Genomic DNA, 23,575 nt, shown 5'->3' with positions numbered 1-23,575 from the left:
GTAGAGCTTCTTACTGCAGACTCTGACAGGGATCCAATAAACCTGGAAGTCATCTAATTTCAAAAGACAGATTTTATCGGAAGAGCTATCTTTTGCAATTTTAATAGCAATGGTACATGCATGTGGCATTACTAAACAGTGATATGCATGCGGTCAGTAACAAGATCTTCAGTATTATATTCAAACTGAGCTGGGTGATGCATCCAGGGCCGGCTTTATTTTAAGGCAGCTACCTAGGCAGTGCTAATTCTAGTGGTGGGCAAGCTGTGCGATCGCTTGAAGCACCTGCCGAGGCACTTGAATGCAGTTTAGTGCTGTCAACTGCTGCCTTGGACCTTAAGGAGGTACAGCTTAATAGGAGAAGCTATAAAAGTACTTACTGCACCTTCCCTAGAAGGTCACATTTGGTATGCATGTTTATGTACAAATTGTGATTTTATCAATAAATTTGCATGGTTTACACTATGATCTTCCACCATTTGCTTTACATGTATCCTATGTGAAGCCAAAGGTGGAGACATCTAACGAAAGTGTATTGAGAGTGGACCTACAAAAATTGAAAGAACCAGGAGGAATGGATATCCAAACAGTGTGTGTTATATGGACTGATTGCATTAAAAAACCTATAAATAGGACTTTTTTTTGTTTACGTAAACCAATTATTCATAATACAATAAGAAATTGCACTCATTTTAATAGACCACTTGATTCATTGCATTATATTGCATTGTGAGAACTTTTTTATTTTTTGATTTCTGTTTGAGCAGGGTCAAAAACTGGGGTGTAAGGCAGTCTTCTCCTGCAAGTCCATGCCCATATAGTAATTTTTATGAGGGGGGTGGGGGGCACCACTGAGTCTGCAATCACAAAATTAAGGATATTTCTAAGAGAGAGCTTCTTGTTGTACTTATTGCAGCTGTGGAACTTATAAGAAGCTGACTCCATACTTTCACCTGAGGGACCTAGAAGTGGGAAGTGGTGGTTGCTGTTGGGGCAGGGGTGTGGCCGAAGTTCTGCTTAGGGTGACTAGAAACCTTGCATCGGCCTTGGATGCATCCCACCCAGAGAGTGGTCCAAGCCAGCAGAGATACCAATAATTTCCTCTTGGTAGATTGGAAGAATCAATAATACCCTTTTCACTGGCTAAAATGTAGGAGAAAAGGGTAGTTATGGTTTCATAATTATACCACTTAGTTTAAGATTTTTGTACAGAAATACATTTCCTTTTCTCTGAAAATAGCATAGCAAAAGGTCTACATTTTTAATTCCTTCCTTACATAGCAATTCCCAATTTGTAGTTTCCTAATAACAGCTGAACCAAAATATCAAAAGACAATTTAAAAAAAAAAAAAAGTGGATTTGAGCTTTGGGAGTTTTATTTAAACACTACTTGATGGAAAAATGATGTAGAAATCATGGTTACTGCAATTTGCTTTACTCTCCCTTAAATAGTATGGATGTGATTTCTCATGTTATCAATCATTTAAAACAATTTAGGTAATAACATTTTGGCATGCCTTTCCTGCTATTTTATTTATGCAATTTGCTTAGCTTAGTGAAATGCAGTACCTTTTCTATTTGGCAAATGCACTTTGTAATATCTATTATGGAATGGTCAAAGTATAATTTATTGTCAAATAGAAAAATAGGTCAACAGTAATGTCACTTGATGATCAACCCCCCAAGTTTAATAAAACATCTCACCAGCATGTACTCTAACTCAGCAGTTGATATTTTATTAGGCCTACCTGGCCATAGCAGTAGTGTAATTACTAAGCTGTCAGAATGATAAGTGGGATTAATGGCAGAGTGATGCACTTTAGTCTGTATAGTGCTTAGAGAATTTCAAGATGGTATTATTATAAGATCCTGTCTGTAGTGGCATATTCACGGTAATATGAAAAATAAAAAAAATAAACAGAAGAATACTTCGCTTTGGTTCTGTGCTGCCACCGGCCCCCCCCGCCCCACCCCTCCCTTCACTCCCATATACACATACACACTCATTTGCATGTGACATTTTCAGCAGCTGTTTATATGCACACTGCAGCAGCTCAATAATTAAAAGAGAAATGATTTGGTGAAGATGTTCTTAGCCATAACTAGTAATCTTTTCAATGGCTGTTTGCTGCCAAGCAGCTTCTTCCTACTTCATTTGCGTTTTGTTACCAAGTTGTATGATAGAAAAAAAATTGTCTAGTTTAATTATAGCTTTTCCTTACTTGAATATCTGCCTATTTCATGCTACATGCTTATTAGTTTGTTGTGCATAAAAATGATGAGAAAAACGTTTTCGCATGATGTATTGAAGTGGAATCATCATGTTAAATTAATTGGATTTAATTCATGCTGCAGAATGCTATTGATAATTGTTAGGTATAGAATTCGAGCATCTTAAGTGGATTTTGCATTCAGGATTCTTTAGGTAGGGACTGTGACCCAGCTGTCACCTTTCTAGGTTTATATTTGTCACTATTGGGTCTATTTTTTCAAAGGATAATAAGCGCATTGGCCAGGTAAAATGGGTTTTGCTACCCAGTAGTGCAAGTATAAATATTTTCTTAGTGGTACTTAGGGGGACATGTACTAAGCAGTGATAAAAGTTGAGAAGTGAGCCAATGGAGAAGTTGCCCATGGCAACCAATCAGCATTTACATAACATTTATCATTTGCATACTATAACAGTATACAGAGCAGTTGATTGGTTGCCATGGGCAACTTCTCCACTGGCTCACTTCTCCACTTTTATCACTGCTTAGTACATGTCCCCTAAGTGTGCTGAAAAATAGGCGTGGTCACTTGTTATGAGGGGACATGACGAGTAAAGGGAAACAGCTGGACACTGCTGTAAAAGGCACTTAGCCCAATTTCCAGACTTTCATCACATCACCGTTGCGCTCCCTGTAGCCTTGACGAAGTGGGAGGCACAGTCATGCGTCAGCGCATTATAATGGCAGTAATGGTAGTCACAGGTGCAAAGTGTGCAGTGGGTGGTACTGCATACCTGCTGCCAAATTCTTATGGGTGCTCTGTACCCAAGCGTATTTGCATACTTGCATCACTTTCACTACAAAGCAAAGACCCCCACCGAGAGAAGTTTTTTTTTTTTATAGGATTGTGGTAGTACAAGTTACCACCACAATCCTCCTTTCAGTATTGCAGTACCCGGAATGGGGACCTAAAAGCCCATCTCATCTCGAGCAGATCCATTAACATTGACCGGCGAAGTCACTTAGCTGCTCCTGCAACATTTTAATGGCAAATTGCGGTGCTAGTGTAACTGATTTTTATAATTTTCCTGTAACTAAGCACTCTCAAATAGGCAGATTGCAGTGAGCATGTGTTGGTGCAACTTTCAGCTACGTAGAGTTGTTTCCAGGTGGTATCATTTGCAGCAAGTATAATATAGCACACAGATAATGATGATGGCAAGTAGCAAACAAAGCATACAAGTAGGGTTCAGCTGCACCTACAGATGCATACAGTTCTGCACACCAATGAATACAGTATGTGCATTTATTTCCCATCTACAGTTGATTTGCATACATTTCTGCATACTAGCGATTATATATGCATTTATTTCCCATTTCCAGCTGATTTACATACAGTTCTGCATACTGGCGATTATATGCATTTATTTCCCATTTCCAGCTGATTTACATACAGTTCTGCATACTGGTGATTATATGCATTTATTTACCATCTCTAGCTGGTTTGACTTCGACTTTGCATCAGTTTCATAGTGTGTATCAGTTTTTAATATGTATACTCCAGTTGATGAGGACATTTTCTGTTTTCTTTAGGGTAGTGCAGTCGTTTCCAAACTTTCTTGAATCACGGCGCCCTAGAGTATCAGCACTTTTTTTTACTGTACCCCTTGGACAACAGTCTATTATTGATATATTTTGGAAAAAAAAATTCAATTACTGAAAGTAAATTTTCCTCCCTGTCATCCTTAGGGTCAGTTATGTGGTGGTGTACAGTTGTGCTTTTTTTGGTCCACGTTTTATGATTGGCAGCCACTAGCACTGGTTTTGCCTATCACTTTGACCATATATAATTTGATTTGGTCCTTGACCACCAACACAAGGCACCCCTTCAAGAGCCTTGCGGCACCCCATTGTGCTATGCCACACAGATTGGGAACTAGTGGGGTAGTGCCAGACATGCATTTTTTTTTCTTAAAATAAGCAACATGCCTGATATTATTTAATTTATTTCTGGTAAATGGTAACCAGTTTAGTTTCTGAATTTATTTTACAAAAGTACAAATACACTTTACCAAAAAATGGTTTGTAATATCGGTGAATATAATAAATTTCTAGTTACAAACTGGAACTACTAGCTTTTTTAGGAAAAGCTTTTTAAAACCATGTTGGAATGAGAAGTAATGTGATATGTGATGCATGCACTGAGTTATATATGTTTTGTGTGGGTTTTTCCTAGTGCTCCAGTTTCCTCTCACAATCCAAATATATACTGGTAGGTTAATAGGGGGTGGCTGAGGCAAGGACAGATGTGAATGATAAAACATTAGCTACAGAAGTAGCCACCGTTATCTTGACTGGCTGAGGTGTTGGTCCCGATTGGGCATACGCAGCGTACCGGGGCGCAGGGAGGCGTGCCTAGTCACAAAGAGGCGTGCCCAATTGCATGGAGGCAGACAGAGCGTTTGGCGTTACATTTACGTGTAATACCTGTGATCATCCACCAGATGTCGCTTTTTACAATCACCACTGCGCATGCAGTAAGGACTACTTTACTAATGCGTCTCATTACGCTGCATACAGTAAATACAGCATCTCATTACACTGCATTATTAAATACAGTATATACAGTACAGACGCAAATAGTACAGCATATATGATTCATTTACAGTACTTTAGGAATATGTAAGCGTCCAAGTCCCGCAGACAAAACAACATAAAACCAGTAGTGTACACTGACGCAAATGGACGTGTTAGAAGTTCACTATTGCCTATTGAGATTAGGAATATTGTACAGTATGTTAGCATCCTAATCCCGTAGCATAATCAAAACCAATGGATTTATTCATCTGTCTGTGGCGAAGTGGTGAAGTGTTCCGCTTCCTATACTCAGAGTCCTGGGTTCGATTCCTAAAGTACGAATGCATGTTAGTTTTTTCCAGACACTTTATTATTTTTTTTATTCACATAAACCAGGGCAAAGCTGCAGGAGCGGTTCTACTGTTAAGGTTCTATGCACCATACGGTACTCATACAATTCTGTAGCAGGGCAGACTCAATTGAAATGGCTACCACCTGTGACTCCTTGCCCCATGGAGGCCCTCGGCTACGGAGCAAGTAACAGCACATATTTTGCAGGCTATGCGGCAATGTTGAAGGAGCGTCACAATCCCCTAGCTAAAATATCCAGGGGCAATAGGGATAAGCGAGGTCTATGCACATTACGTTACACCGGACTCGATCGCATAGCACACTGGCAAAATGGCCGCCACCTCTAAACCCCCACCACGTGGCAGCGCTCTGATATGGAGTGAGAGATGGCATAAGTTTTGCAATACACAGGGGTGATAGGGATAAGCGAGGTCTATGCACATTACGTTACACTGAACTCGATCGCATAGCACACTGGCAAAATGGCCGCCGTCCCTGAACACCCACCACGTGGCAGCGCTCGGATATGGAGTGAAAGATGGTATAAGTTTTGCAGGCTATGGGGCAATGCTGAAGGAGCGTCACAATCCCCTAGCCAAAATACACAGGGGCGATAGGGATAAGCGAGGTCTATGCACATTACATTACACCGGACTCTATCGCATAGCAAACTGACAAAATGGCCACCGACCGTGAATCCCCACCACGTGGCAGATTCAAAGGGAATTCTTCCCGCTCAAAGCATGCTCTGTGATTGGTGCCTGTATAGGTGCATTCATCCCTACACCAATCTCTTTGTTTGAATCTGAATAAAAGAGCGTATCAGTCACAGCCCGCTACCCACTTTGCAAAGCTGTTTCCTCATAATCAGACTTGCTGTGTGGATCGTCTCCGACCTTTGAGAAATCTCCTGATAATTTGCTCTCTGTTTCTGCAGTTGAAAACTTTTGCTAGCCTCACGTGTTCCAGCTTATTTACACAGTTTCTTCATACAGTATTTGATCGGTAATTCTTTCATTAACTGTTTACAATTATTTATATATTTACATGAATATCCTTACTGTAATGTCCCTGTGTTTGTTGGCTAAGGGATTGTGATGCTCTTTCAGCATTGCCCCGTGGCCTGTAAAACTTATACCATGTCTCACTCCATATCCGAGCGCTGCCACATGGTGGGGGTTCACGGTCGGCGGCCATTTTGTCAGTTTGCTATGTGATCGAGTCCGGTGTAAAGTAATGTGCATAGACCTCGCTTATCCCTAGCGCCCCTGTGTATTTTGGCTAGGGGATTGTGACGCTCCTTCAGCATTGCCCCATAGCCTGCAAAACTTATGCCATCTCTCACTCCATATCTGAGCGCTGCCACGTTGTGGGATTCACGGTCGGTGGCCATTTTGTCAGTTTGCTGTGCAATCGAGTCCGGTGTAATGTAATATGCATAGACCTCGCTTATCCCTATCGCCCCTATGTATTTTGGCTAGGGGATTGTGACGCTCCTTCAGCATTGCCCCATGGCCAGTAAAACCTATGAATGTGCCTCCCAAAATTACTCTCAAAGAGGGACAGCATGCTCTGATTCTTGGACTGCTAAAGTATATTAATGTGCAGTACGGTATGATTGCTATCACTTGTGGTGAAACACCTTTCTTATCAAATACAGTAACTACTGTACAGTATAGTTGTTCACACAGGTGATGGCAATCATACTGTACATTAAAACTGAAGTCCAGTAACAGAGCATTCTGTCCCTCCTGGAGAGGATCATGTTTGGTGGCACAGGGCAAAATGTATAATACTGTATCTGCACTTTACTGTTGTGCACTTTATTTGAAAATGTACAGTTGGTTTATGCCTTAGGGGACTCGGACGCTCATACTTGCATTTCAAAAGCACGGTATTTTCCACTACCTCCCGCTAGCCCATCGCCCTTTCCCCCTGAGAGCCTGCACAGGTCATGCAGTAGACAGGGAGGGAGTTCAGGTCATGTGCAATACACAAACGCAGAAGATCTACAGTACTGTTTTGATCAGTTAGTTGCGTCAGAATACACTCATTTATACTCATTACCGCTGTGTATTTGCATTTAGCGTAAAGAATCACTCCTGCAGATTTACTCTGATTTATGTGAAACTTGTGTGCACTCTTCCATTGACTGTCTTACAAAGAAAAAAAAGAATATGTACTGTAATTGAATGTCACGGGAACACATAAAAAAATGGCACTTCAGGACTCAAACCCTGGACCCCCAGTGTGGGAGGTGGGAGCCTTCATCGCTAGCCCCACGACGCCTCATGAGAGATTCACAATTTCATGTGTAAAAGTACTGCAAAGAGCGACCCCTCCCTATCGGTGTTGGTTTATGCCTTAGGGGACTCGTACGCTCATACTTAAATTTCAAAAGCACAGTATTTTCCAACATCCCCATTATGCCTTAGGGAAGTCGGACGCTCATGTACATGTATTTCAAAAGCACGGTGTTAATGTACATTATTCCTTTTACACAATTAATTGCATCTCCATACACAAACTTGCATCTGCATACACAAGTGTTTTAACATGTTTGTTTGTGTCTGTATAAACTATTTACAGTATATTGAGAACTCTCACCGTCTGACCATTGGTCACCAGCTATTAACATTACAGTTGTCACTGACCAATTGCCAGAGCTGTAGATAAGTCCGCCGCTATACGATCGAAAGTACTGGATTAGTGGAGCATTAGCCACCCAGTGGTGGAGATGTGTAATCCATGCTGAGTATCTAGTATCGCCTCAACGCGCCTGCCCGTGATTAAACTCAGCAAGCTAAGCTATCGCCTTAGCGTGACTAAACGTCCGTCTAGGCGGAGAAACAGTCAAGATAATGGAGGCTACATCTGTATATAAGAATAGGAAAATAAACATCTGTAGTATGTTATTGCATCTGTAGCATCAAGAATTGTCTTGCACAACTATTGCTAAAATCAGGGACATATTAAACATCTACAATACAAATATACCCTGTAGGGTACATTTTAAAACTTAGATTTTTGTACTGTTTTTAGACATTGCACAAATATTGAATTAATATTTTATTTCTTAAATACTGAATCGTGAAAATTATTTGCTACTGGATGATTTGTAATATGGTGTAAGTCATATGTAACACCACTTCATACCAATAAACTTTACAGGTTTTCTAGTGGATTTTCACTAGGAAAGTTAAATGTTTTACAAACTAGATTCCTGCATGATTTACTGTACATCTGAGTGATAAGAGAGCTAAAGTGATTTATAATTACAGATTGATTACATTTGTTATTTCTATGTCAGCAGCAAAATGACTCAGTGAGCAAATTAAGTCTATATGGATTCAACGGCGTCAGATTGCATGAGCGGCTCTTGGACGATTGTGCTTCCAGCTGCAATCATGTGTTGTCAGCTCACAACTACTGTATGAATGCAGAATTGACCAAGACACTTCACAGAATTAGATTTATTTAGAAGTCCTGAAGCTCTGTATGCGATAGATCTGTATCTTAAGGTTAAGTTTGTATTCATTATGAGTATCTTTATTGTACAAAGTAGCAACAACTGTAATCAGGACCGCCATCAGGGGGGACTGCCGAGAGTGGAGTCCCGGGCCCGAACAGAGTTGGGGCCTGCCAGGCTCGGACCCTCTATAAAAAAAGGGGAGGGTCCCAGCCTGACTGGGGAATACCAAAGCCAGCAGTATACCGTTGTTCTCGGGACTCCAAAGCAACACTGCCTGTGGGTGAGGTGCTGATTCCTGCTGCATACAGGATCTGGACAAGCTCCCTCATGCTTCTGTAGAGTTGGCTGGTTCATTGCTGAATGGGAGGTGGGTACAGTGTAACGGCCGGGCCTGGAGATGAACTTGGTATACTGTGGGACACAGAAACTTGTCAGGGCCAGCCCTGGCTGTCTAGCGCCGATGCTTAGATGTGCAGCCTAGTGCAGGCTGAAGGCTGAGCAGGTGACCTCTTCTGACGGATTACTTTTCACCAGAGTCGTAATTTGACTTTTTGGTGCCCTGTGCAAGAGAGATAATTGGCACCCCCCTTCTTCCCATTTTTTTCAATAGGGACATAAGGCGCATGCGCACCCCAGCATTGAGCGCTGATTATAATTCTGAGTTGGCCACACCACAGTCCCTACTGCCCTGCTAAACCACAAGGGGGTTGCCTATTTTGTCAGTCCCAGGTCCCACACTTTCTGATGGATCCACTAACTGTGGACTGCTATAAAAATGGTTTATTATCCATATTGTTTCTCCAGCACAGCCTTCCATTTAATTTTAGTATTTGATACATAATAAAATGACTTAGAGAGGGTTTCCAGCTGGGTATGGTTAGACTTGGTTTCTTAGAACCAGGTTTCTTTGCTTTACTATTAATATTTGTAGAATGAAATTTACAAAAATAAACCTTAATCTTTGATAGTACCTGCTCTCTTTTGATGTGCTTAAATTGGACTTGTCACACTGAATTAACTTGTTTTATTATAAATTTTAAAACTGGGCGCTCACTATATGATATATTATGCAATATTGGTACATTCAACTAATCTCCATGACCATCCTATAGTGTCTATGCTCAATCTGTCACTCACTGCTATTGTTCATTGCGTCATCCCACTGCATGTGCTATGGTGACATGCTGCAGCTGCTGTAATTTATGTAAATGGAGACATCCTGTGTCTGGAGACATCCTGTGCCCCCCCCCCACCCACACACACTATAATGTGTATATATATGGTGACCTGCTGATGCTATAATATATGTATGTTGTGACTAGAGATAAGCAGGCTCAGTTCTTGGAGTACTGAGCACGCCTAAACATCTGGAATTTTCTTTGCTGTTAACTATTACTACTTTTGAGCAATGATATTTCACCCATGATATATGTGACCCAGGGTTCCATACACTTGTTGTGGATTTTGATGTCCATTCATGGGTGAATCTATTCTTCAGAGGTACTCTTGGATTCATTATAGAAAAGGATCTATTTCGAAATCGATGTTTATGTCCCTTTGGATCAGAGTTCCTTAGTTGAAAATCATTTTGTTTCTTCTGTTGCTAGTGCTTGGTCTCTAAATTTCCCCCTACCACTGTGTCATGACTTTCTTAAGGCCTATGTACCCAAGATCTTGCGGGTTACTATTGTGCATTTCCTTGAAGTGGGCTGGGATGCTATGGTTTTCTTTTTATTTGCTTATATGACAGAGATGTTCCTGGACTTTTTTTTTTGATGTGCGCAATTTTAGTTTAGTTTGCCTATATATTACAGATGGCAAATTCAATTATGGAGGTAGATGACCCCTTTTGTATGGCATGTCATTTTTGGCCCTTATTTTAAAGAGCTTTCAATTTGAATTTTATTTGATTTCCATGATTCCTTTCTGGCTTCTACTTTTTAGTTGTATTACATGCTGTACAGGATCCGCATTTGAATCCTTTTGCTCCGGAATTCATACACGTGTCTACGTTTTTGCTTTTTCCTGGTGGATTTGATGGTGGATACTCTTCTATATACTATTTTTGGCTTGAAGGATAAGATTGATGTTACAGTAATTCTTCATCTGTGGTCAGTATATGCCTGTGTTTTGCTAGGACAGAGTAAGACCCTGGAGAAAATTCCTGAGTAGTTGGCAATAAAATTGCCATTGTTCTTGTTTCATAATTGTCTTTTCCTTGTATGTTAATAGTTCTTTCTCTCCATTGTCTGTCTCTAACCATTCTATAGCCAGGAATGTTGTACTGTAGTTTTTTTCTTTAAATTACATTATGAGGTTCTTTTATTGGCCCTTTAAAGATCTTTGTTTTGGAGCGATTCCTCTATATTTTCCTAAGTTGCCCTTCTGGTATATTGGATAACCATGCTCGATGGTGGTTGCTGGTGGTGTTCAGATAGCTGTTGTAATCAACTTGTTTCATGTATGTCTTTGTTTCCTCAGAAAAGTCATATGCCCATCTTTCAGCCCTCTCTCAGGACTGAAACACACATTGAATCATAGTTATTTATGTTAAAACAAGTTTTTGGTCAGTCTTGCACAATGTGATGACTGTCAACGTGTTAATGCAAAATAAATTGTAACTAGTTTTAAAGATAGAATACAATCTTATGTAATGTGAATACCTCAAGATTGGCTCTACTATAGTAAAAAAAAATGTCTTAACCAATATCAGAGTCCAATTCCCATTATGTTATTCTACTGTATGTTGGCTACATAATAACAGTACTCAGTAGCTGCATTTTATGATTGGATGGTACCTAATGGGACACGTGAATCAAATAGAATTTTATGATATACAGTAAGTCACAAAGGCTATTCCACATTTATTTGTGCATATAAAACACTAGAGTAAGACAGACCGCCTGTACTTTGGTATTGATGTCACCATATAGATGTCTGAAGTGTAAGGAGGAAGTACACAGTGGCGGAGATTCAAATGTTTGAAAAGTCAGTTGGGAGTCAGTTTTTTTCCTATCAGGAAAAAACAGACACCCAACCGACTTTTCAAACATTTGAATCTCCCCCAGTATGTACACATTTCTGGACACTGAAACCAGCCAGCATACTTCTAAGCAAGATACAGTATAAAAGTATGTATATAGTAAACAATAAAAAGGAGTGTACTGTACACAAGCCAGTAACTCAACATCAGAAAGGCATGCAAACCTTTTAATATTAAAGTTTCCTAAGTGTTTTATTAACAGTAACTTACTTCTTAGATAACTATAAGTAATTTAAAGAAACTAAATTATTTATTCAAACCCAAGGCAGAAGTCAAAAGCCAAATCACCGACTTATTCTGGGTCTCTGAAAAAAAGTAGCAAAACTCCAAGAAAATGAAGCAGTACGAAAAACATTATGGTTAATGTTTACAGAACACTATATCCTCGGGTTAATGAAATTCTGCAGCCTTTTTTTTTTCCTACAAAGATTGTTCTTTCGCCAGCTTTAGTTTCATTGGGGGATGTGATGGAGACCATTATTGATCTTTGTATACAATCAAATTTGTTGCATGTAATTCAGTTGGTGAGTTCACATCCTCTCAAAACTGATGGCTTCGTATATCCAATGCAAGAGAAAATGCTTTGTCCTGTAAAATATTTATCACTGTCTCTTATCTTGCAGGTGCTTGAAATGTGCAGATGCTCCTTGTCAAAAGAGCTGCCCAACTAACTTGGATATTAAGTCATTTATCACAAGTATTGCAAACAAGGTAAATTGTTCTTGTGTGTGTAAAAGGCACTATGACATGTCCACTGGGAAATAACACAGAGAAACACATACATACTCACTGTATATTATTGAAACTAATCTTATTAAACAATCCACAATGCTAGATTTGTAAAGAGAATAACGAAAGTTGGTTTCAGAACTCTCTACTGTATTTCACTATTTTATTTTTCTGAAGAGGAAGAAAAGCTATACAATTAAGGGTTGCATGTACTACGCATCACATGTTGGATGCGATACATCCTGCCATGGCACCACTTATCATGTGCATAGCGCCATTAATAATGTTGGTATGCACGGACAATTGCAATTAAAATCACAAAGGACAGCTCTTCCGAATGTGAGGTTTATAACCCAGGAGTCCTTCTGCGCATGCACTGGCTACCACGTGAAGCACCAGAGATGCTGGGAGGGATCAGATTGGTTTCATTTTTAATGTACAGTAACTATGAAAATGATTTATCCTTGTCATTTTTCATGTTTCATATATTTTCCCCTACGTGTTTGTTTTATATATTTGGATGCCATCATTGTCCCTTATGATTTCAGCTATCATGTAAGACTGCACTCGCACAAGTGCTCAATGATCCACTTAGGCAAAGTTTTCTCTTGATTTTGGTTTTGGTCCTACTTTCTACCTTTAATCCAAACTGCATTCTGTTCCTCTACTGCTGGCACATCCTTTCTTCCACTTATTATATGTTGGGTCCTACAATGCTTCTCTGTTTAGAAGTACCACACACAGTGGCGTACCTACATTTTTTGGGGCCCTGAAGCGTGAATTATAATCGGGATCAATTCCAACCAGCAACAATAGGGCAACATCTAACAAGGTCCAAAGGGCCTTGCTGCCCTTGCAAGAACCTCAAGACCCAAATGACAGAGAATGGGGTGGTACTGTGGAGTCCTTAAAAATGCGCTATACAGTGAGCCCTTTCCCACCAGCCTGTGTCTGTGGGGACAGGTCAGGTACTTGGCACAGTGAGAGCATCAACGGGGGCAGATGTGATGGGTGACAGGGCGAGTGTCTGTGGGGCAGGTCTGGCTACAGCACACCCATGGCCCATTTAAGGTCTACCTTTCACAGCATTCCTCCCATGTCAATAAACACCCCACTTCAGTAATCACCTCAAAGACACACACCCCCTTTCAATAATCACCACACAGAAACCCCCTTCCTTAATAACCTCACAGCACTCATTCCCCACTCTTAAATAAACACCTGTTGACACACACCACTCAGCACCAGCAAAATGACCTTATTATACACCTCCTTGTCACGGCCTCCTCCTTACCTTTCTTTGCTCCTAGCCTCTGTCCACGGGTGGGCCCACTCAGGCTCAGCCATTCCTGGGAATGTTACAAAAAGAAGTTCTGCAGCTGTCGGGAATTGTAGTTTTAAAACGGATACACAATTCATGCTGTTTACAGAGTGCAAATCACAAAGCTAGACTACAACTCCCAGCAGTGCTCATTTAAGTTGTGCTGTACTAAAAGCCTTGTTGTCACGGTGTTATGGGTGATGAGCTATAACCACACAGTGCATAAAAACAAGAGATGAAAATGTACCCCTCCAAACTAATCCCGGATAGTAGATCCCGGGATTAGGGGCCCTGAAGCTTTTCATAGTAGATCTGCCCCTGTCAAACATGGTGTCTATCAGGCCACTCCCCAAGAAATGTAAAAATAGACTACCCTCATGTCTGTGTACAAACTACCACATACAGGCATCATGTGGCCATTGTTCCCATAGGAGATGCAGCTCTTCCTATACAGTATCTTATAAAACATGCTGCTCCACCCACCTTCCCCCTGCTTTCCTCACTGTCCAAGCTGTCTGCACTCTTCATTTCTCATTCCTGGTGTGCAAGTTTTGATCACTCGCCAGTTAATATTAGAGATGAGTGGACTCAGATCTCTGAGATCCAAGCCCACCCAAACATACTCAATCCGGGGGAATCTGGATATACCACTCCGATCAGCTGGCCAATTTCATACTTCAGAATGAGGCAAAATATCATCAGCCAGCGTAGGATTCTCGCAAGTTTTGGATTCCTATAGAAGACCCTGCTGTGATGATTCGGATGCCAGTTCCAGTTGTCCATGCTGCTGTGCTGTGCTCTGCTGTGCTGCTAAGTGGCTGCTCCTGTGCCCATCGACTCCAGTGGCTGCTCCTCTGTCCCACAAATCCAGTGGCTACTGCTGTGCTGTGCTCAATCCATGCATTCCAGTGGCTACTGCTGTGCTGTGCTCCATCCATGAATTCCAGTGGCTGCTGCTGTGCTGTGCTCCGTCCACGCATTCCAGTGGCTGCTTCTGTGCTCTGTGCTGTGCTGTGTCCATCCTCTGCTTTGATTTGTCCGGTATACTCCAGTGCTGCTAATGCTCCTGTCCAATGTCCAGCCACTTTAGAGCTACCTACACACCTGTACAGTGTCCAATTGCTACAGTGCTTCCAACGGGTGTGGTTCATCAAATCGACAGTATCTAGGTCGACAATGTTTAGGTCGACCACTATAGGTCGACAGTCGCTAGGTCGACATGGATGGAAGGTCGACAGGGTTTCTCGGTCGACATGTGCTAGGTCGACAGGTCTAAAGGTCGACATGAGGATTTTTTTTGTGTCGTTTTCTTCGTAGAGTGACCGGGATCCCAAATTAGTGCACCGCGTCCCCTCGCATGGCTCGCTTCGCTCGCCATGCTTCGGGCATGGTGCCTTTGCTCCGCTACCGCTTCGACTCGGCACAGTTTACCATTCCAATCGTAGTCCACGTGGATCGTTAAGTATGAAAAAATTCAAAAAAAGAAAAAAAAATTGAAAAACTCATGTCGACCTTTAGACCTGTCGACCTAGGACATGTCGACCTAGAAACCCTGTCGACTTTCCATCCATGTCGACCTAGTGACTATCGACCTATAGTGGTCGAACTAAACATTGTCGACCTAGATACTGTCGATCTTCAGACCGGATCCCCTTCCAACGCACCTATCTAGTGTCCATCCATCTATTGTCAAAGTGTGTCACACTGGTGCCATACCGCACTGTGTTCACTTCACATAAATGTGTGTGGTGTCTTTTGTAATAAAAAGTTTGAAAAAAAATTAGGGAGACGTAAGAAAAAAGTTCAACTAGATCCAAGCACCAATCTCCAATCTCCACCATCACAATCTTCATCATCCATATCCTCACTAATAACTGGAGGTAGTCCTGCATCCAGAATAAGGCTAGGTGACTCCTCTCCCATCCAGGATTCCTCAGAAGAATATTTTAGCACTGGCTCCTCTGTTGCTGGGTGTGGATCTTCATCCCAGAAGGAGACCAAAGAGACAACTAGTAGTATTGGAAAAACACAACTTTCAATCCTTTGCAATAGGAAGCAAGTATGACAGCTGTCACACAGTGGATCACTTACACCATGACAGCTATGCTAGTATTAGATCTGCAACCAATATCTGCCATTAATGCAGTGGGTTTTAGACAGTTAACAGTGTGCACGCTATCATATTCCATATTTTTTCATTTTAACCAAAAAGCAATTCCTCGCCTGTACCAGGGCGTTACAAAAACAAAACAACTCTAGTTATTGGCCTAAAAATTGCCATTGTACCCACTGTCCACTTACCCACAGCTATGTGGACAAGTGGAACTGGGCAAACTAAAAATTGGGTGGGTGAATCACCTTCAGCAGCAGTAGCTGCAGCAGTATCTAACAAAAACACCAGCTCATACAGAGGCAGGATACTCTCTGTATCACTGGCTTCATTAAGAGGCATACTGCTAACAACCTGAGGGCTGTCATAGGGGCTGTCATAGGGTAATGACTTACCCCATTGCATTTGTGATTTCTGATAATGCTCACACAATCAACTTAGTGGTACAGGGTTTTTTTTTAAAAAGTGATAGGGGAGTACAGGGGTTTCTATCTGTAGCCCCAAAAATGTTGGGACATTTTTGGCATTCAGACACAGCATGTAGGAGACTGCAGCAGCTGCAAGAGCAGTTCAATTTGCTCTGCCACCAACTGAAGCAAGAGGTTATAACCAGATGGAATTCCACCTTTTACATACTTCAGCACATGGAGGAACAGCAAAAGCTATCCACAGCTACACAACAAGCCATGATATTGGGAGAGAAGGGGAAGTGTATCTCAGTCCAATGCAGTGGAGAATACTTTCCATGTTGTGCAAGGTGCCAAAACCCTTTGAAGTAGCCACCTGTGAAGTGAATTCAGACATTACTATCTTGAGCCAGGTGATTCCCCTAATCAGATTTCTGAAAATTCAGCTTGAGAAACTGAAGGAAGAGATGAAACAAAACAATTCCGCTAAGTATGTCAGACTTTTAGATTAAGTCCTTTATTCGCGTCGTCTGGATCCAAGGGTTGGCAATATCTTGAAAGCGAATCACTACATTTTGACGACTGTGCTTGAAACTAGGCTCAAGTCATACATAATGTCTTTCTTTCATACTGACCTAGATCTTAAGAGATGCAAAGAGCTCCTGGTGCGCAAGTTGTTAGCTCAAGTGGTACTTGATGTGACAACATCTCCTCTCTGTCTCTCTGGCAACTTTTGCTGTCAGGAAAAAAAATCACCTTTCCCAAGAGACCTACTGATGATGATGAGACATCAATGCACCATTTTGACATCTGGTTGGGTCTAAGAGAATTGCCCAAAATTAGTGACACCTCTACTATAACTCAGGCATGTCCCTTTGAGTACTGGAAGGAAAAAAAGGCAATCTGGTGGCCTCTGTACAACTCGCTTTACATTACTTGAGTTGCCTACCCTCCAGTGTGTACACAGAAAGAGTTTTCAGCACAGTGGGAACCTTGTCAGTGATCAGCATAGGATCGATCCTGGAAATGTGGAAAAGTAGATTTTCATCAAAATGAACAGGAAATTCCATGAGGAAGACCTTTACTGCCAATTACATTAAGTACTGTAATGGTGGATTCCAGTGGGGGTGAATTAAAATTGTGTGATGTACACACTGATGAGGTTGGTAATGATGATGACATTTTGCCACTAGTGTTAGAGCTTTTAGCTTAGCTGCCTTATGCCAAATGGTATAGTAGCTTGTTTTATGGGGGCTCAAACAAACCAAGCACTTCAGCCACAAATGTGGAGTCCTAGTCACTTAAGTGCTTGGTTTGTTAAACTGTGCATACCTTTTTTAATATCCAAAATAAGGGATGGTGGGAGGGCCCAATGACAATTCCATCTTACAACACTTCTCTTTTCTGCCACTGCTATGTGGCATTGTTTCATACAGTACATGTGTTGTAAACTGCAGTGTGTTTGTGCCGCTGCTCTGTAGCTTAGTAGCCTTGGACTAAGATGGATGAAAACAATACTGGGAGCTATAAGGTGATCAAAATTGACTTAAAATGACTAGAAATTAATGTGTGTTTTTTTAGGATAAATTACTATAGGAACAAAAAAAGGCCCAAGCTATGTGATTTTAGCTATTTTTATAATTTTTTTATAAAAAAAAAACAGATAAAAAACCAAAACACGTGAGGTAGTTTTGGCAAAACTGAATCCAAAACCAAGACCTGTCGATGAGCTAGTACCAAAACTAAAACTAGCAAATATGGGCTGGTGTACATTTTGTGTCCGTTTCACCCTTAACCCCTCTTATTGTAGCTGCCCCTCTTCTACCTTTTACACCCACAACACTTTTCCCCAGTGCCCCCAGAACTCACTTCCTCAGTTTCAACTCCTACTCCCCCCTCTCTTCTACCACTTCTCTGATCTACATACCTTACCTTATTCCACCTCTTTTGTCGAAGTTCTATTGGCTGCCAATCAGTAGCAACATTGACAACCTAAGGATAGCACTAAACTTCTGATTTCAATTAATTGTGTCCTATAACCCTGCTGTCATCAGCAATAATTCTGACAATTTTATGATTCACTGTCTATCACAAGCAAAGGTTTAGACTTGTCACACCTCCTCTCATGAAAAATCATGCTCCTTCAGTGGTGTGCCGTTGTACATTTTCCAGGACCCTAGCACCCCCTCCCAGTAGGTCTTATTTCCTCAGTCTCTGATTGCCCCTGCTGTTGTTTTTTTGTTGTTGTTTTTTTTTTCACGTCAGCTTGCCGCAATACGTTGTCTATGTCCCCATCCCAGACAAACTTCAGTACTGGGGAGTAAGGTAAAGGGTGCTTGCTTTAGGTGTCGAGACTTACACCATACCTCTGCTTACCATGGCTGATCACACTGTTCACCAGCCTTCAAATCTTTAAATGCATCTCTTTACTATTTTACCATACTCCTACTTATACTACACACAACCTCTACTAGAACTATTCACACACAGGTTCATCCTTCAATGTCCCATACTATGTCCCTGATTTCAGCCTCCAGTATATGTTGAGTTTCCATGTAATCTACTGCATAGCATCCTCAGTGTGTTGATGTTATGATAGAGCATTAATTGAAGTAGCTATTGAAAAGTAGAACATTTCAGTACACGAAGATACTTTTTTTTTATTAGCTTTTTAACCAAGAAAAAAACAATACAAAAAGGGGAATCTCGTTAAATTAAAGTCTAAAAAAAAAAGATAAAACCTATTCTGTCTTGTGAAACAAATGTAAGATTCAGTTAAATAAAATCTGTCCTATACTATTTGAAACTTTTTTTTATTTTAATGTCTCATACAGGAAGCTTTTATAGTTATATTGCTACAAAGGTGTCATCTTATAGTCACTTAACAGTCTTTAGTTTCCATCTACGGCCAGCTGATACCTGGATGGAAAAGATGTTTTGACTTCTTTGTTGTTATTTCCACTGAAGAGTATATGCAGAATATAAATTACCGTTTGTACTTTACTGTATAAACTTATAACTCCTGGAATATTGTTCCTTAGTAGGCACAATTGTGACAATTATTGCTGCCAAACAACAGGTGATTGATATGTTTGTGATCTCACCTCCTCACAGTCACTTGCAGGTATGCGGTTCAAAGTAAAAAAGCAGTGCCCGGCTGCGGCAGCCCGCCGCTGGATGTACCTTTCGCCGGAGTCACTTAGTTACCAGAGCCCGTCACCTCCTCCTTATCCCCAGCCGGGGTGAGCACTGTGTTTGCGTGGATCGTGGTGTCCGGCTGCAGCTGCACGCTGCCTTGTCTCTCCTTATTAGGTGCCGCTCCACCTTTTTCCTTTGCTAAGGATAATATCCAGTGCCAGTGCTGTGGTTTGGAAGGTAGAAGCAATAACCCAGGTATATATAGGTTTCAAAGTCCAGATGATGGATCGTCCTTGACGCGTTTCTCCGTTGTATCTTTTTAACGGTTTCCTCAGAAGGTATCCAGCATGTCTTATCACCCTCCTATTTAAACCGATCTCCACCAATAGATCTCATTCTTTAATTAGAGGGAACAGGTGTGTTTCTAGTGTCCTTACACACTACTTAAAGACCAGTTAATTGTTCTTCACATAATTCAGATGAAACAATCTTCTCTTAATATCGTTTGTTAATACCTATATATGTGTGTTTCTTCTGACATCATTATAATTTAGATATCTTGAATTAAAAATATCATTAAAAGTGAATATACATACACATAAATAAAACATTATATAAATAAATATATACAATGACAACACGTGAGTAGAGATAGTATCATTAGAACAGAACAATAAGTTGATGTAATCAACTATATATCCTGTTACAGCCAACATAGCTCAGTGGACAGCTTAACCGACTACCATCCCACCAACCTGGGTTCGAATCCCACCCGATATTATTTTTATTTTTATATATATATATCAATATTTTATATTTTTATGTTATTTATTGATCTCCCAATTTTTCATATCAGGGTATATTCCCTAGCCAGCCGGCGAGACTGTCCTTCATTTTGCTTGGTTTCAATATATAGACCAATTATAGTTGTTGGCTATTATCAATATTAGATATCAATCCTGTTAGAGCGGGCATAGCTCAGTGGACAACACCACTGGCTACCAGCCCGCCAACCTCGGTTCGAATCTCGCTCAATAGTGCTTTCTGGCTAGCATTATTAGCAGGATATACATCTTATATAGCAGACTACTTTCAAAGGGCTCTTTTTAGATGTTTATCAGATATATCATGGTTTTTCATATTCATTAAAGACTTATATGTTGTTAATTTCTATGGTGTCGTTAAGTCCCAAGGGTGATAGTGAACCAAGGGAAAAGATCCAAAAAGCCTCCCTTTTACAGAGGCGATTGAACCTATCCCCACCTCTTACGGTTACTGGTATAAACTCAATGCCCTGTACTGTAAGACCATCCATGTTTCCCTGATGTTTATTTTTAATATGCATAGACAAACTATGTGTTCTTACACCTTTTGTGATGTTTCGTCTGTGTTCCAGAAACCTTACGTTTAGTTTTCTTGTAGTTCTGCCTACGTATTGGATGCCACATATACATGTTATTAAATAGATCATATAGGTGGCATTACAATCAATGTGTCCCTTAATTTCAAAATCTCTATCATGGGTGGTAGAGTGAAAATGTGTACTCCTGTGTCTTATAAATTTGCATGTTATACATCCTGAGCGGCCACATTTAAAGCATCCATTTTTTAAAGGGATAGAACTGAGCCAAGTTTCACTTGTTTTCATAACTGGATCTGAACCTATGTAATGACTAGGTGTTAGAAAGCTCTGTAGATTCCTAGCTTTCTTGAAAACTATCTGGGGATCTGTTTCCAAGAAAGGTGCTAATATTTTATCAGCCCTTAAAATCGCTATATTCTTTTTAAACAGTTGTTTAATTTCCCTAGAGCTAGAATTAAATTTGGTTATAAACCTAAGTTCAGTGTTTTGTTTAGAATCAATCAAACTATTTGATTTATTTTTGTTCATCGATAGCAGGGCTTCTCTATCTAATGTTCTCACTTGCTCTTCTGCTTTTATCAAGACATCATCTGGGTAATCTTGTTCTAATAATGCAATTGTAAGTTTATGAGCTTGTTGATTATAATCCGTAATTTCGGAACAATTACGTCTATGTCTCATATACTGACTTCTAGGTATATTCCTGAGCTATGGTACATAGTGACAACTTGAGTAATTAAGGAACTTATTACAGTCCACTTCCTTCTTGTATGTGGATGTAATTATATTATTATTTTTAACTTCAAGAGCAATATCCAGAAAGGAAATCTTAGATTTGTGAAGTGTACTGGTGAATTTAAGACCAAATGAATTCTGGTTCAGATAATAAACATAGCTCCTGGCCGAATTCATATCTCCCTCCCATATAAAGAACATATCATCTATGTATCTGCCATAGAGCACCAAGCCCGCCCCAAAGGTGCCCGGCCATATAAGAGTGTCTTCAAACAGGCCCATGTATAAATTGGCAAAACTAGGGGCGAACTTGGTGCCCATGGCAGTACCCAGGATCTGTAAATAAAATTGTGCATTAAAAGTAAAATAATTGTGAGTTAAAGTAAATGTGATGACATCTAGAACAAATTGCCTGCTGGCCTCACTCAGATCACCATCTATAGAGAGAAAATTCTCAACCGCTTTGACTCCAGCCAAGTGAGGGATATTTGTATATAGTGACTCTACATCACACGTGATGAAGATGTAATTATCTTGCCATATTATAGTGGACAATAGATTCAAAAAGTGTGCAGAGTCCCTGATGTATGATCTGAGTGAGACCACATGTGGTTGTAAAAAGGAATCAATAAAGGATGATAAATTAGTAGTGAGGGATCCAATACCTGATATAATGGGACGCCCGGGAGGTGAGGTGAGGGATTTGTGAATTTTGGGCAAATTATAATACGTGGGTGTTACAGGGTATGGATTAAATAAAAAATTATATTCCTGTCTAGATATTGCTCCATCTCTGGACGCTCTCTCCAGAAGCATCTTGAATTCACAAACAAAACCAGATGTTGGGTTATGGAGTAGTTTTGAATAGAACCTAGTGTTGTTCAGCTGTCTATATGCTTCCTCTTCATAGGCTATTTTATCCTGAACTACTGTACCGCCCCCTTTGTCTGCATTTTTAATAATAATGGACTTATCCTTCATTAAATTCCTCAATGCTTTCCTTTCTTCTTTATGTAAATTGTCCCTATGCTTTCTTCTTTTCCCACATATATCTCTCAAGCCATCTAAGGTTAAAGTATAGAACGTTTCAATCATTCCGCTTTTATGTTGCATGGGGTAGAACTCTGATTTTTTTCTTAAATTTATTCCTGTTGTCTTGTTCTATGTCGAACAGTTTCACTGTACTATTATTTTCCTGCTCTAGTTCTTCAAGTATTTTTATCGCTGGTTCATCTGTCGTGTCTAGTATAATGGGGAACAAACCAAACCCTCATCTATATTCTTAAGGGGTTTTGTTAGCAAAGAATCTTTTTCTACATAGATCTCTAGTGAACCTGTTTAATTCAATAAAGAGTTCAAACAGGTCTGGTTCCTGCGTGGGTGCAAATTTTAACCCTTTTGCAATCACTGCTTTTTCACTTTCACTAAGAGTTCTAGTAGATAAATTGAAGAGCCCCCTATTCCTTATTCTCTTCTTGCACTTTATTGCTGCTTTCTGTATCCTCCTCTACATCCTCTAATTCGGAACCCTTTCTTTTTGGTGAATCTTGGCTCAACACTGAGAACCTGTTGCGGTTTTTCCAAATAGGGTATAGATCTTTCCCTAAAAAAGATGGATCAGAGGATGGAGTTGAGGATTTTTTGGATATCTGTTCCCTATTCTTTGGTCTAGCTCCCCCATGGTAATTACCCCCAGCGGGTCTGATGTCATTAGTGTCTATTGTTGTATAGCGATTACTCATATTCCTCTTGGGACTCTGCTGTTTAGTTACATCCCTCCTCTCCCGGTCCTTTAACTGTTCTACCTGTTTATTATTTTTATATGGCTTATTGATATAACCATATCTTCCTTTTGATAATAAATTACCCGAATCTTGTCCTGGATTATTACTAAACCTTCTATTGTAGGATCTTACTTCATTCCTCTCATAATCTTGATTATCTCTGTTAAGTTTCTGATTTTTTGTGGATATCAATTGCTGTTCAAAACTCTCTATCTTCTGATTGAGTTTATATTCACAGTCCCTAAAGTCAGCCCTTATACTGAAGGGCTGCAATAGGGTCTGTATTTTGTTTATTTCTAAAGAGGTCTCTTTTACTTTGGTTTCTCTATATTCAA

The 23,575-nt window shown here is 40.3% G+C and overlaps 1 protein-coding gene across 1 annotated transcript in view; it reads left to right on the top strand.

Moving 5' to 3' along the window:
- DPYD (dihydropyrimidine dehydrogenase) overlaps positions 1-23,575 on the top strand; it is a 1,751,827-nt gene that overhangs the window by 248,178 nt on the left and 1,480,074 nt on the right. The window contains exon 3 of the mRNA XM_063941496.1: positions 12,277-12,364. Within this exon, the coding sequence (XP_063797566.1) occupies positions 12,277-12,364 (88 nt within the window). The remainder of the gene's footprint in view (positions 1-12,276; positions 12,365-23,575) is intronic.

Source organism: Pseudophryne corroboree, chromosome 9 (assembly GCF_028390025.1).
Source record: "Pseudophryne corroboree isolate aPseCor3 chromosome 9, aPseCor3.hap2, whole genome shotgun sequence".
NCBI lineage: Eukaryota > Metazoa > Chordata > Amphibia > Anura > Myobatrachidae > Pseudophryne > Pseudophryne corroboree.
The sequence above is the reverse complement of the archived record's forward strand: the minus strand, read 5'-3'. Positions and strand labels throughout refer to the sequence as shown.